This window comes from Myotis davidii, unplaced genomic scaffold (genome assembly GCF_000327345.1).
Source record: "Myotis davidii unplaced genomic scaffold, ASM32734v1 scaffold1017, whole genome shotgun sequence".
Lineage (NCBI taxonomy): Eukaryota > Metazoa > Chordata > Mammalia > Chiroptera > Vespertilionidae > Myotis > Myotis davidii.
Genome location: NW_006288361.1, coordinates 315222 through 328334, shown reverse-complemented (window position 1 = coordinate 328334; position 13113 = coordinate 315222). Strand labels below are relative to the sequence as shown.

The 13113-nt window shown below is 41.9% G+C and overlaps 1 protein-coding gene across 4 annotated transcripts in view; it reads right to left on the bottom strand.

The window, feature by feature from the left end:
* Nucleotides 1–446: 446 nt before the first annotated feature.
* DUSP16 (dual specificity phosphatase 16) overlaps nucleotides 447–13113 on the bottom strand; it is a 106066-nt gene continuing 93399 nt past the window's right edge. For all 4 annotated transcript variants that reach the window (XM_015561674.1, XM_006760218.2, XM_006760219.2 and 1 more), the window contains 3 exons: nucleotides 11821–11980; nucleotides 6941–7064; nucleotides 447–4211 (listed from right to left, as the gene is read on the bottom strand). In XM_015561674.1, the coding sequence (XP_015417160.1) occupies nucleotides 3035–4211; nucleotides 6941–7064; nucleotides 11821–11980 (1461 nt within the window). In that variant the 3' untranslated portion in view covers nucleotides 447–3034. The remainder of the gene's footprint in view (nucleotides 4212–6940; nucleotides 7065–11820; nucleotides 11981–13113) is intronic.

Sequence of the window (13113 nt, the reverse complement as noted above, 5' to 3'; positions counted from 1 at the left end):
CTATCTCTCCCTTCCTCTCTCTAAAGTCAATAAAATATATATATTTGAATTTGTACATGGTAAGAATGGAGAACAGATCTTTAATAACTATTCCTCCTCGGTTTTTCCTACAAGAAGTATAGCACCATTTGTATACATTAAAGTGTACCACAGATGTGTATCTGGCCTTTTTAATCTCTACCCAGGACTTGTTCTGGATGCGATCAGTAAGCAAATACTTACCACGTGCATCTGGTATAAACATGAAAGAAGGAAGGCTGGCTGAAAATGCTAATGACCCAGTGTTTCATGTGAATGATGGAGCACATAATACGTCTGATGACCTCATCATTTCATGTTGAGCTAAATCCTCTTTGACGTAAGAGGTTCTACCACTGCTCCTTTCACAATTTTGACATTGCTGTTCCCACCAAGTTTATAGCTGCAAAGAGAGGTCCTTTCTCATATTTATGTATAAACAGGTACCAGTTTTGATTTTATTTCATCGTATTAACACACATGACACATCAACATGAGAAATGCACAATTTAACCATTCAACAGCTTGCCTTACTCCAAAAGAACACTATATTCATATTAAACATTTATACAGTCTTTCCACCTCACTTTACAAATGTCCCGAACCATTTCCCAGCATTTCTCACACAGTCTAGTTTTGCTCTTTAGAATCACTGTTCTGTATCATCCTAGTAGACTCCAGGCTTCCCGAGGATCACTTGCTGAGGACAGCCCGCCACCACACCGTTGGCAGACGCCCACGTAGCTCCAGGACTGCCTCCCAGGCTGCCCCCTCAGCATGGTAGTCTTGATTCCAAGAACTGATGATTTAACATTAATGATCAAGGACTAAAGGTTGTAGTGTATGACTACATCACAGTCACAAGAAGGAAGGGGACCATGGTCATGAGAAATCCCATGATAGACAGCAAATTTCTGCCCAGATATCTAAACCAAGTGCCCTAACCCTCCTGAAACATACTTAACATTGGAACTATTGCTTTCATTTCTTAAAAATGTTCAACAGTTGTGACCAAACTCTGTTACACCTCTGTGTGTGTATACATAACACATCAAAAATTACTGTGTCAAACCTTGAGAATGTCTGATTACACCCAAAATGTAAAAGTATAAGAAAAACTAACTCAGATGATTTAACAGAACTTTTTCAATATGGTAACAATGCACCCACTCCCTATGCAATCTATTCTCCTGCCTTCATTTTAAACCCACATCGTAGCACATTATCTGTGCACAAACAGTCGTGTTAATTGTTATGATCAAGTCAGTTTTAAATCATGTCATTCTATGCTGGTTTTAGCAGTCACCATAGGAAACACTAAGTCACATCCTAGTCAAAAGACTGTCCATTTCTCAAACACAGAAAAACCTGAGATATGAGTCAGCAAGTAGCTACACTTACAGTAAAGTACAATGATAACACACCCCCTTCCCCCAAAAAGCTGCTGACGTGAATTAAGGCTTCAAAGGAGGACCATATTGCAGCTGACAAAAACCTAAGCCAGGACGTTTAAAAGCAGGGATGTACTATCACTCGTGTACTCGTCCTCAGCGCCTCCTACTTTCAGCTGCCAGGATTGATTCCATAGTGATTGTAGGTCAAGGACTGAGAAACCACCTTGGTCCCACCCATTGCTGTAGGTCCCTTCTACGAAAGAAATGTTGGGGATATTTTCTGAGAATAGCTTGACTATGGCTTTCCACTCAGCTCACAACGAAACAAAATTCAACCACTTTCTCCTCACCTCCCTATATGGTTTTATTCTGAACATTCCTGGCTTACTAAAGCCGCTCTCGGCCCGATTAGTAAATCTGAAAGTCTAAGGGAATTATAGAAATACCACCCTTCTCACATGCTAAGGGGGAAATTAACCACTGAGAAATAAGTTTCCTGCTTCTCCTCAGCAACCGTACAAACGTCGTCCATCTTTCTATAGTTTTTCTCCCTCTTGGTAGTTTCCCTTAAAAGGCCACACTTTCACAAAATGTACCTGTGCAGTGGAACAAGTGAAAAGCACCTGCTCTGGCTGAGAATCGGAAGGTGCTGCTGCTCTGCCACCAACCCAAGTGAATTCACATCTGGCTTTGGACCAAGTTAATCTTTCCTTAAAGGAGTACCAGCCCCATTTTGAACAGTTCTTTGATTTATAAAGAGGGAGATGGACTTGGTTAGCCTCCCAACTTAGCTTAAACCATTATGCTGCCAGATTCCTGGCTGTTGCACTGAATCCTAGATGGGTTCCCTTCTCTTTCTTCATAAAGCTGAGAAGAAGGAAAGAAAATATTAACGACCACCATCCGGGCCCAGCTGGAAATCTGTGCAGTTGGAATTGGTCTGAAAAGTGGGACTAGCTACCTGCCTATTCACAATGCCGAGAGGACGGGCTCCCAGACACCGTGGTGGTGAAAGCCCCGACTTCCTGTCTGAGGTACTGGGTTTGTCTAAAGTAGATCTGGGCAAGGCCCCTCATGGTCTGAACGGGAGAATGATGCGCGAGCCACTCGGCTGTGCCGTGAGCTTGGATCTGCGAATCAGCTTGGGATGTGATCCTTTCTCTTGGATTTACCATTAGGGTCTGTCCCTAGGAGGCCTGCCCACCGACCCACAAGCTGGCTCAGTCTCAGCGCTAAGGTGCACTACGGGAGGACGGGACAAGGACTAGAACTTGACATCTTGTAGCACAACATGAAAACGGAAGGGGACTCTGCCCTCCAACACCAAATAAAACGTGACTCCGTAGGAACGAGAGGATGTGCAATTCACTGCATATAACTAACTGCTTTATCCGTCTACGGGGAACGCTAGCATCTGTCCGTCAACTTTTGTTGAGAGAAATATTAGCTGGTCTCTCAGATGCAGATGCTGAGAACTGTGTTGACCCATCTTTTGCTTTTACACCATAGCTCCATTTTTCCAAAAATATATATGTATGTACATATATATATTTCAGATTTACAGGGAATATTTTTTGTGAACGAGAAAAAAACTGTCAACAGAGTCACGAGTGTGTTTCTTCTCAGGAGACCTCGATGATTTCCATGCTGCCTGAGAAGCTAGACTGGCTGCCCACTTTCCCCAGTTCTTCCCGCGACCTGTTCTCTGACATGATGCTCTCTCCAAATTCCATCTGGCAGCTTCTGCGTTTAAACTGCTTTTCAAAGGGACTCTCCTCATGCCAGCTCCGCCGCGAGTCGGCTCTGTCACTCGGCTTCTGCCGCCTGCGCACGGAATAGACTTGGTCACTGCACGTGGGCAGCTGGCTGCAGCTGTAGGCAGAGTAACTGGCACTGCCTCCGTAGATGGCTGAGGCTGAGTAGAAGTGAGAGGATTCCGTGGCAAAATACCAGCTATTGGTCAAGGAAGGGGTGGAGGTCTGGGGAGCCAAGATATCTGAGTGCCAGCCCTTGAGGCCCAGCCCAGCAGCAGACTTTGCAAGGTGTTGCTGGCTGGTGGAAAGGCCAAAAAGGAAGTTGGTGTGGTAGTTGTCCTCCACGCTCCCACTCCGATGCAGTGGAGATAAGAAGGACCTCTGGGTGGCACCACTGTTGCTGGTTCTTACTGAATGCAATCGCTTGCTCTGGCTGTCTGCAGGCCTGGCAGTCTGTGGCTTCTTAGGGATGCTGGCCTCCTCCTTATCTGGGCTGGCTTCTGGAGTCTGCTCCGATACTTCCTCAACTGGAGAGAACTGGCACAGCTTGCTGGGCCCATCCAGAGTGGCGGAAGGTTTGTAGTAGTCCAGAGCATCTTCTGATGCAGGGAACCCATGCAAGGATGCTGCCACACTGGCTGAGTACGAAACTGATTTGATATCCAGAGAGAAGGAACGCTTGAGCTTATTGCTGTCTTCCAGCTTGTCCGAGGACAGGTGGAGCCCATTGAGCGCCTGTACCAGTGGGCTGTCCTCCAACAGTGATGGCTGTATGCTGGGCACACTGGCAGGAAGCACAGGCTTCTGTCCTGCTGCCTCTGAGGTAGCAGAGCCGGCACAGGGTGGACTGCGGGACGCCTCGCTCCTCTGTCCAGCCTCTGAGGCTACAGGGACAGGCTCACCTGGCTTCTCCCAGTGCAGCAGCTTGAGTTTGCTCTTTGGCCCTGATGCTCCAGTCTGGTTCTTAATCTTCTTCTCATAGTCCAGGAGTTGGCCCAGAAAATTAAAGTTTGGAGATATAGTAGGTCTTTTTTCTTTCACAAATCTATGAAGAGAGGGGAAGAAAAAAACACCTTGAATTTTATAACTATACTTTATCTTAAAGAATAGTGAGTAAATGAGATGGGGAAGTATTAGACTTACCTTCCCAAGTATCTTTGGAAGATGACTGTTTTAATAGGCAGACACCTCAAGTAGAGAACAGAAGGGCCTCTACATTGGGGGAGCTTTATTTTATAACATGTCCCTGGAGCATGCTAGAAAGGGGGTTTCCAGGTCCCCCAAAGCCCTAGTTTTAGCTTTATTTTCAAGGACCCAAAGCTTCCAATTGTAATTGATGAGATGGTTATTTCCTCACCACTAGGACCCCACAACCTTGGTGCTACCATCAGAAAGAAGTGCAGTGGAACAGCTAGTCAAACCTCGGTTCTCAAATGTCTCCAATCTCGAACATTTCTGTTCTCGACCAAGTTGTTCACAGAGAAAATGTCTCGGTTGTCTAACAAAACTTCATTTCAGTTCAGTTCTCAACCTGGCAACCCTTTCATGTTGATACCTCAGCATGACAAGAAGCATCTCAGGACACAAAGGAGACGATGCCCAAAGACACTAAGCCTTCGCTAACATCTAAGCAAATTGTGCTGTGAATATTTTCTGGATTTGTTGTTTGATTTCATTGCTGGCAAATCGTCGATTAGCACAATTTTAAAGCATAAAGAGGCCATCAAGTGGGCTGATGTTGCTAAGGATATGCAAGTGGTCACAGAACAATCACAGGCAGTTGAAGAGATGGAAAAATTTTGATGTGGATAAACAAAAAGCAGTTAGCTGGTGGGGAGGGAGAGGCAATGACATGTGAAAAGCCAAGATGCTGCATACTGACCTGAAAGATACCTCTGGAACGAGTGCTGAAAGTGATTCGTTTAAGGCCAGTAGGGGTACTTTGATACATTTAAGAAAAGAAGTGTTTATTTATAGATTAAACAGTGCATTAGACATGTACTGTAATAAGAAAGGTTTGTGGGTCCGGAATGGATTAATTCAATTTTTTAACAAATCCATTCTTGAACAAATCGCCTTCCGGAACTATTTTAGTTTGAGAACCAAGTTTCCACTCTACTTCCCATCTTCCATTTCCCAATGTAATGTCTTCTCAAAATCCCCAGTCACTTCCTCAAGACAGTTCACATTATAAGTTAATGACCAAAAGACAGGGCATCAGATGGCCAGAGCACCAAAGCACACGTTTCTGAGTTCCTTTTCTTTGTTCTCGACATGACAGCTACAGTGAGCACTATGCTAGTGCATTAAGTGAAGTTAATAGAGCATTATCTCATTCAGTCCTTGAAACCATCCTGTGTCGGGTGGGTATAATTACCCCACCATATAGGTACCGAAAGTCCTTAGGTGACTTGCCTAAATTACAGAGCTATTAAGTAATGGCACTGGGATTCAAGGCCAGGTCTAAGGTCACCACCATGTTAAAGAAGAGTCATTGAGGGATCAAAATTAGTAATAATAACTGTTATGTTTCATTGTTGAAATAAATACTCTTAGGAGATAGTAGATAAACTCTTTATTGGCCCCTGGCCTTCATGGACCTTCCTCAGAAGACGTGGGAGTGAAATTACACTGAAAATTTATATCTGAATAAGGAAAGAGAAAAATCACAAACTCCTTGGAAATCAAGTAACCGAAACCAAATTAACAAAGCCAGAAATAACTGGCTCAACTGTAACAGGTATAAATGTAGAGACGTCATAATAAGACTTCGCACGTGATGTGAGGGCGCCTTTTCTCCTGGCGTCGGCATGGCGCAGGAGGAACTTGGGGAGGAGAGTCTGAATGGAGGGTGGGAGCTAATGCCGACAAGTGGCGGACCCAGCTCCTCCATCTCCTTCCTCAAATGGAAGCTGTTCTCTTTTTTCCCAATTTGGAATAAAAAAAAAGGTCTCCAATAAGACATGCAGAGAACTCAGAGTCTCCAGTTACTGAAGCAAACCCCAGTCCTCAGTGAGCGAGGGTCACTGCCACCCGCCTTTTGAGAAAAGGGGAGTGGAAGCCCAGTCAGAATCACGCACTGCCAAACCCGGGCGGCTCTAGAACGTGGCAGTGTTACTCAGTGCACGGAGCTGGACAAGCCTTAGTCTGACAGCACTGCAGGTACCAGGCTTCCTCCTCACACAAAGGCTGAAGCAGAGCAGAAATTCTATGAGTAGTCTCTAGAGCAGGGGTCCTCAAACTATGGCACGTGGGCCACATGCAAATACAAATAATTGTATTTGTTCCCGTTTTGTTTTTTTACTTCAAAATAAGATATGTGCAGTGTGCATAGGAATTTGTTCATAGTTTTTTTTTAAACTAGAGTCCGGCCCTCCAGCAGTCTGAGGGACAGTGAACTGGCCCCCTGTTTAAAAAGTTTGAGGGCCCCTGCTCTAGAGCTTTTCCCTCATATTTAAATGAGAATAAATGATACTTCCCCAATTAGGAAAAGATATAATAAAATTCACATAACGGGACAGAGATCTGTTTGGATTTGTTATAAACATAAAAAGCAGCTGAGGATACATTTGACATGTGTTTGGGTAGAATTCATGCTAAATTATAAAATGCGTTCTCCTCCAACCTTTGAAAAGATCATTTAAAAATCCAGTCACCTGTAAAGAGTGTGACTAAAATAATCACGATCAGCTTTAATATGGCTACCCACCCTCAGACCTCCCCATGTTTCAGGGCATATGAAAAGTCAATCACACAGACAGGGTCTGTCCTTACCTGTAAGCTTCATCTAAGGACATGTCCATCCTCTTCATGATGTAGGCAATAGCAATGGTGGCGGAGCGAGAGATCCCAGCCAAACAGTGCACCAGGACACAGCCATTAGAGGCTTTTGCTTTCTCTGTAGGAGTTAAATCCAAGGAGGGTTAGTGCTTTTCATCTGACAACTCAAAGTGCATCTCAGCTATTTACAGATATTGGAGAGAGGGGAAGATAATTTCCCCACCATTACCATGAAGTTCCAACCGTGTTGTTAAATAAGCAATTTGTCCCTAACTCAGGTTGACTGACTTATTCAGTACTTTTCACCATGTATTTCTTACATTTTTTTTATTTTAATAACTTTCCAGAGTATAAATACTACATGGTGGTTACATGATTCTACTTGTTTAGTGTAGAAAATTTCAGAAATACAGAAAAGCATAAAAAAATAATATCCAAAATCTTAAGATTTAGCTAATATTTTGTTTTCCTATCTTGTCTGTTACTTCAACCGCTTTTCTAGTTAATAAATAATAATTTTTTTCCAGTTTTGAGATATAATAAGCATGTAACATTCTATTACTTTTAGGTGTATAACATAATTGTTTGATATATGAGATACTAAATTTTTCAGAATAGCTTCATTTCAAACATGTACCATACGTTACTATTTATATAATAGGGAGGCAGAGACAGACTTAATCATAATAGTATCCCATCACAACATAAAAAGAAGCCAAGTCAAGTACTTTTAAAATGCTGACTCATGCCCGACCTGGTTTGGCTCAGTGGATAGAGCGTCAGCCTGGGGACTGAAGGGTCCGGGGTTCAATTCTGGTCCAGGGCAACCTTGGTTGCAGGCTTAGCATGTGCAGGAGGCAACCAATCAATATGTCTCTCTCACATCGATGTTTCTCTCTATCTCTCCATCTCCCCTTCATCTCCCCCCTCCCTTCCACTCTCTCTAAAAATCCATGGGGAAAAAATATCCTCATTCCTCGGGTGAGGATTAAAAAATAAATAAATAAATAAATAAATAAATAAATAAATAAATAAATAAATAAAATGCTGACTCATGGAACCTTATAGTATCCCTATTTTTTTGTTAGGAAACTTTTCTATATGTCATGAAGTCGCTCAACTTTATTTCCTGAATTTAAGAGGAAAGAAAATCAAAATATACTATAAATTAGGTTTGGTAGGTCACTTTAATAAGGACCAAGAGAATTGTTATCCCTTCCTTGATATCCAGAAGTTACTGTACGATTACATCATCTTAACTCCCCGTAACATGGTAGAAGGACTCATGGGCACTGTCAGAACCAAGAACCAAGGCAATTCAACAAACAGTGCTGCCATCTCTCACTGTTGAGGAGCTTTAATAGCGTTCTTGTGGGAGTGGATGAAGTTATTCCACACAGCCTGGAGGCAACTAATATTATAACTAGTACGATGACTGCCTCAATTCTAAACAATTACCTGTGTGTTACCATGAGCTGCTGCCATGCAGCTAAATTCTTCTCTTTGAATCTTGTTTTAGTTGATACTACCAAAGGTTTACCAAACCTTATATTAAAATTCTTGTAATTAACAGATATCCAACGAATCTGCTCTGGCAGCTGAATGGTAATCTTATTACCTCTGTTATATTACAAATTTCTATTGTATAATTAATTATTCATAGTGTACAAAACACCACAGGGCTTTTGAATAGTATATGGATAATCAAGCAGCTTCCCTTTAGATAGGGAAATCAAATATAATAAAATAAACTAATACAAAGCAACACTGAAACAAATACTACCTATAATAATAAAAGCATAATATGCTAATTAGACTAATCACCTTCCAGAGGAAGCTGGGGCTGCAAGGGAAGCCCGGGTCCCAGGTGCCAGAGGAAGGCCGGTGCCAGCAGCCTGGGGAAGGAAGGCCTACTCTTGCACAAATTTCGTGCATCAGGCCTCTAGTGTAACATAATATTATACAAACCCATGTACATAAAGTCGCATGCCTTACTGGACTGACACAGTTCTCTTCCTTCTCTCAGCCTATACTGCCCTTAGTATTTCCCCTCTGTCTTGGCTGCTAAGAAGCTCAAAGCTAAGGTTTTCACTTTATTTCAATAGGTAACTGTGATTCAGATTTTATTGTACCTTCCCAAGCTTCCCCTTTGTCCCATTTTAATGTGTGTGAATATGGGTCTTTTGATCTCAAACTCTTACTGTAAACTGCTCCAAATTCTTTTTAGAGTCCTGGCCAGTGTGTCTCAGATGGTTGGAGCATCATCCCATATATCAAAAGGTGGCAGATTCAATTCCCAGTCAGGGCCATACGCAGGCCGAGGGTTCGATCCACACATGCTGAGGGGCGTGTGTGGGAGGCAACTGATGTTTCTTTCTCACATGGGTGTCTGTCTGTCTCTCCCTCCTCCTTCGCTCTAAAGTCAATTTTTAAAAAACTACTTTAAAAAACTCTTATTGGAAGTAGGCTAAGTTTATTTTTTTATGTTGTCAGTATTCTCTAATTATTTTAATTAATTATCTCAAAACTACATTATAAGAACCTAGAAGGGTCTTGCTTCTAAAATTACCCCCAAAGGGTTTAACACTGGTCACATGGTAAATACTGTCTGGCTGGCTGACTGATACATATTTTAAAAAGCAATCTTTAGAAAAAACTTGAAAAAGGTTGGAAAAAAACAACAATCATGATAACAGATGTGTAAACATGTTGAGGTTAGAGGTTTCCTTTTCTCTGTATTACAAATATTCTGCATTTCCCTTACGCTGTTTTTACAATTATAACTTTTTTGATGATGTACTTTAAAAATCTAATTAAAAAGTGATTATACTGGATTATATGTTCATTAGGACATATTTTTTTGGCAGAAGTGAGTGCTATACTGATTCTTAAGGCAAAGGAAGTAATATACACAGACCTGGCAGAGAGAAGGGAAATGTATGTAAGAAAGCTCTGTGAGGGCAGGCTGCTCAGAAGACAGCCTGTCCTGGCTGATGCTCGTGGGCGGTGCAGGAAATAACCAGAAAGGTTTCAGAGGTGGGGTGAAGGTGCTGGAGGGCCTGGGGACAGTGAAGGAGCCTCTGTGGTTTCCTGAATGAAGGACAAGTAGGCTTGATGGTGAAAACTGGGAATTTAAAAAGTAGGTTACCACCACAGCACTTCAGGGGTAAAATCTAGGTTAAAAAAGGGCGAGAAAATAACAGATGTAAAGGGTAAGGGGGAACCTGTGAGGACATCAAGTTCCAAAGGCTAACATGAAGGTAGTAATAACTGAGATTACAGAGTACAGCTCTAAGGGGAAAAAAACTCATAAGAATTTTCAAAACAGCTAATTCCAGAATGGGGCTGGAGAATTTGCCCTGAATGACTGGGTGCTACAAATAAATCACATTATGTGTGTGTGTGTGTGTGTGTGTGTGTGTGTGTGTGTATTTAACCAACTTGGAACATGCTGAAGTTCCTTTTATATGAATTAAAAGTGGCAGGATGACACCAATATCTCTCATTAAAGAAAATAAGTTGAGGGCAAAGTTCTTCATATTCTCTTTTTCATTAACCCTCCTAAAGCTTAGACATTGTCACGATTTAACAGAATAAGGCTCTCTTACATAGATTCTGAAATTTTATTTTTAGTTGAAATTAGAGCCAAACATCTCTGGACCAATGTGATAGGCAATGAGCACATTAATCATAATTGTTATCTTTTAAAGAGGCAGAAATTACATGATATGCTGAATATTTCCTGGAAGTACAGCGGGAGGGATCAACTTAGGAGTTTTGTTTGTGATTATTTTAAGGTGAAATAGCTAAGCCTTTATCTTACGATGCTTCACAGATGTATCCTAACTAAAGATGAAAAACTTGGCAATCTAGAATCTTGAGAAAAAGAGAACTCTTTCAGAATTACCCAAATTCTTAAAAATTTCTCTCACAGAGGAAGTATATATAGTGAGAGGCTTAATTTACATAATTTCACTTTTTAAAAGTTCTTTTTAAAAAATTACAATAACCAATTCAGAGTATTCAATTGTGGATTAGAATACTCAAATTTATGTGCCTTGAGGAGGGAAAACAACAATTCCTCATCTGGAACATCGAAAGTCAACCCTGTTGTGCTGCTCAAGAGCTAGCAATGCTTCTCCTCGGTCCCCCTCTCCTCGAGGACCACACTGCAGACACATCACCAGCAGACTTGATCCTGCAGCACAAAATGACACAACAGCACCTGAAGCTAGAAGTTGGTTGGGGGGAAGGGTGGCTCCAGGACTAACCACATGGGACAGATGAGATCCTGTCACAGTTAACACCAAAGAAATGAGCAGCAGTGTGTGTGTGTGTGTGTGTGTGTGTGTGTGAATTTTATTAGATCCAATACTACTTGAAATTACTGGCACACGAACTGACGGATAGAAATCTTGTGACATGAAGACTTTAAATATAATGGGATTTGTTTCCACAGGATTTTATTTTTCTCTGGGAAAAATATAGCAGCAAGGCAACAACAGTTTACCTGGTAAGGAAAGCCACCAGTTTCCAACAGTATTTTATAGGTTTGGAAAAAGTGGGTGAGAAATGTAACCCCGGAAATTTAACTGATTGTAAAACACTTGCATACACAACCACAGTCCTATCAGGCTAAACGGTGGTAGTGCTCAGCTAACTAGAATGTCAGAAGGCCAGTCCCTTGGGGAGAGCATGGCACACACGTCAGCTTGGCCACTGAGTGAGATAAGCAGCATCATATGCTGTTTTCAGAACTTTGAATCTCTGAAGTAAGCTTCTTTTCTCTAAAGGAAAAAAGGGGTAAGCGGAGGGGGTACACCTACACATGAGACTACAATCCAAAAGACTGTAATATTACTTGAGCTACTTACCAATGAAATCTACAGATTTGTCCAACCAGGGCAAAATTTTCTCACAAAAGCTATCATTCACAGGCACACGCAGGAAGTGCGACTCAGGGATGAAGTCAGGCTTTGGGCAGGTATTGCTGGCGTTTAACACATAACCAATCCCATTCTGTTGCATCAGCTCCTATGGAGGGAGAGAGCAATTAAAATGACTAGTAACATACTAGCACAATCATTTTGCAAGAGTTTAACCAATGATAAAAATGACCAGTTTCCTTGAAATAATCAAAGTTCATTCATTACTAGTTTCCTAGAAACTGCTCAGAGTTCATTCGATAGGTAAAATCCAAAAACCCAGTGACATTTATAAAAAGACTTAAGACAAAACCAGAATTTTTTTAAGGGCAAAAATGGCTGTTTAAAATAGTATACTTGAACACAGCTCTCACATCATTAACACAGTCAGCTCTCAATTACTGTTACTAGAGAGACAAGTAGAACAAAGGATATAAAACCACAACTTTACTATGACTTTAGAATACATGTACATACAAGAGTATTTTCTTCCCAAACGGAACATGCTGGTTGTTCTCTAGGACAGTTCTAGGTGGTCTTCTCACTGTAAATATTCGTTTTAAAGGCTGAATCTATTTCCAAAGATTTAATTAACAACTCTACAACCTGATGATTCTTAAATTTCTAATCCATATTTCCAACTCTCTAGTAGATATCTCTATTTGATATTCCTCAGACCCTTCAAACTCAAAATGTCAGAAGCTCAACACATTATCTTTCTCCCTTCTCTGCCCCAAATTCCTGTTTCCTCTCTGTAATCTGAAATTGGTTTGCGGTAATAACATCCACCCAGACCCCTGAGCTAGAAAACAGGGTCATTTGACTTTCCTTCTTTCTCACGACCCCCTCACCCAAATAAATGGGTGCCAGATTCTCTTGGTATCACCCCTGCTCCCACCCGCCCCCCAGTTATCCTCCTCCCTCCATTCTCAGTCACTACTGCTCAGTGGTCAGTCCTCATCGTGATAACATAAAGCCACCAGGGACCTCTTGAAGTTTGCAGTGTTTTCCTCTCCAAACCATAAACTGAACACACACTAGAGTAATCCTTCGGATCATTAACACAGGCTAAGTGCTTCATCCACACTTCTAATGTCGCCGTGTCTCTGGACTGCCCGCTCCAGGGCCCATAACCTCCAAATCCCCACCATCACATGCACAGCCACCCCTCCGTGCTGCTGCTCGCACCACTCCTGTGCTTAGCAGGCCCTGTTTCTCGTGCTGATGACGCTTCCACTCTTC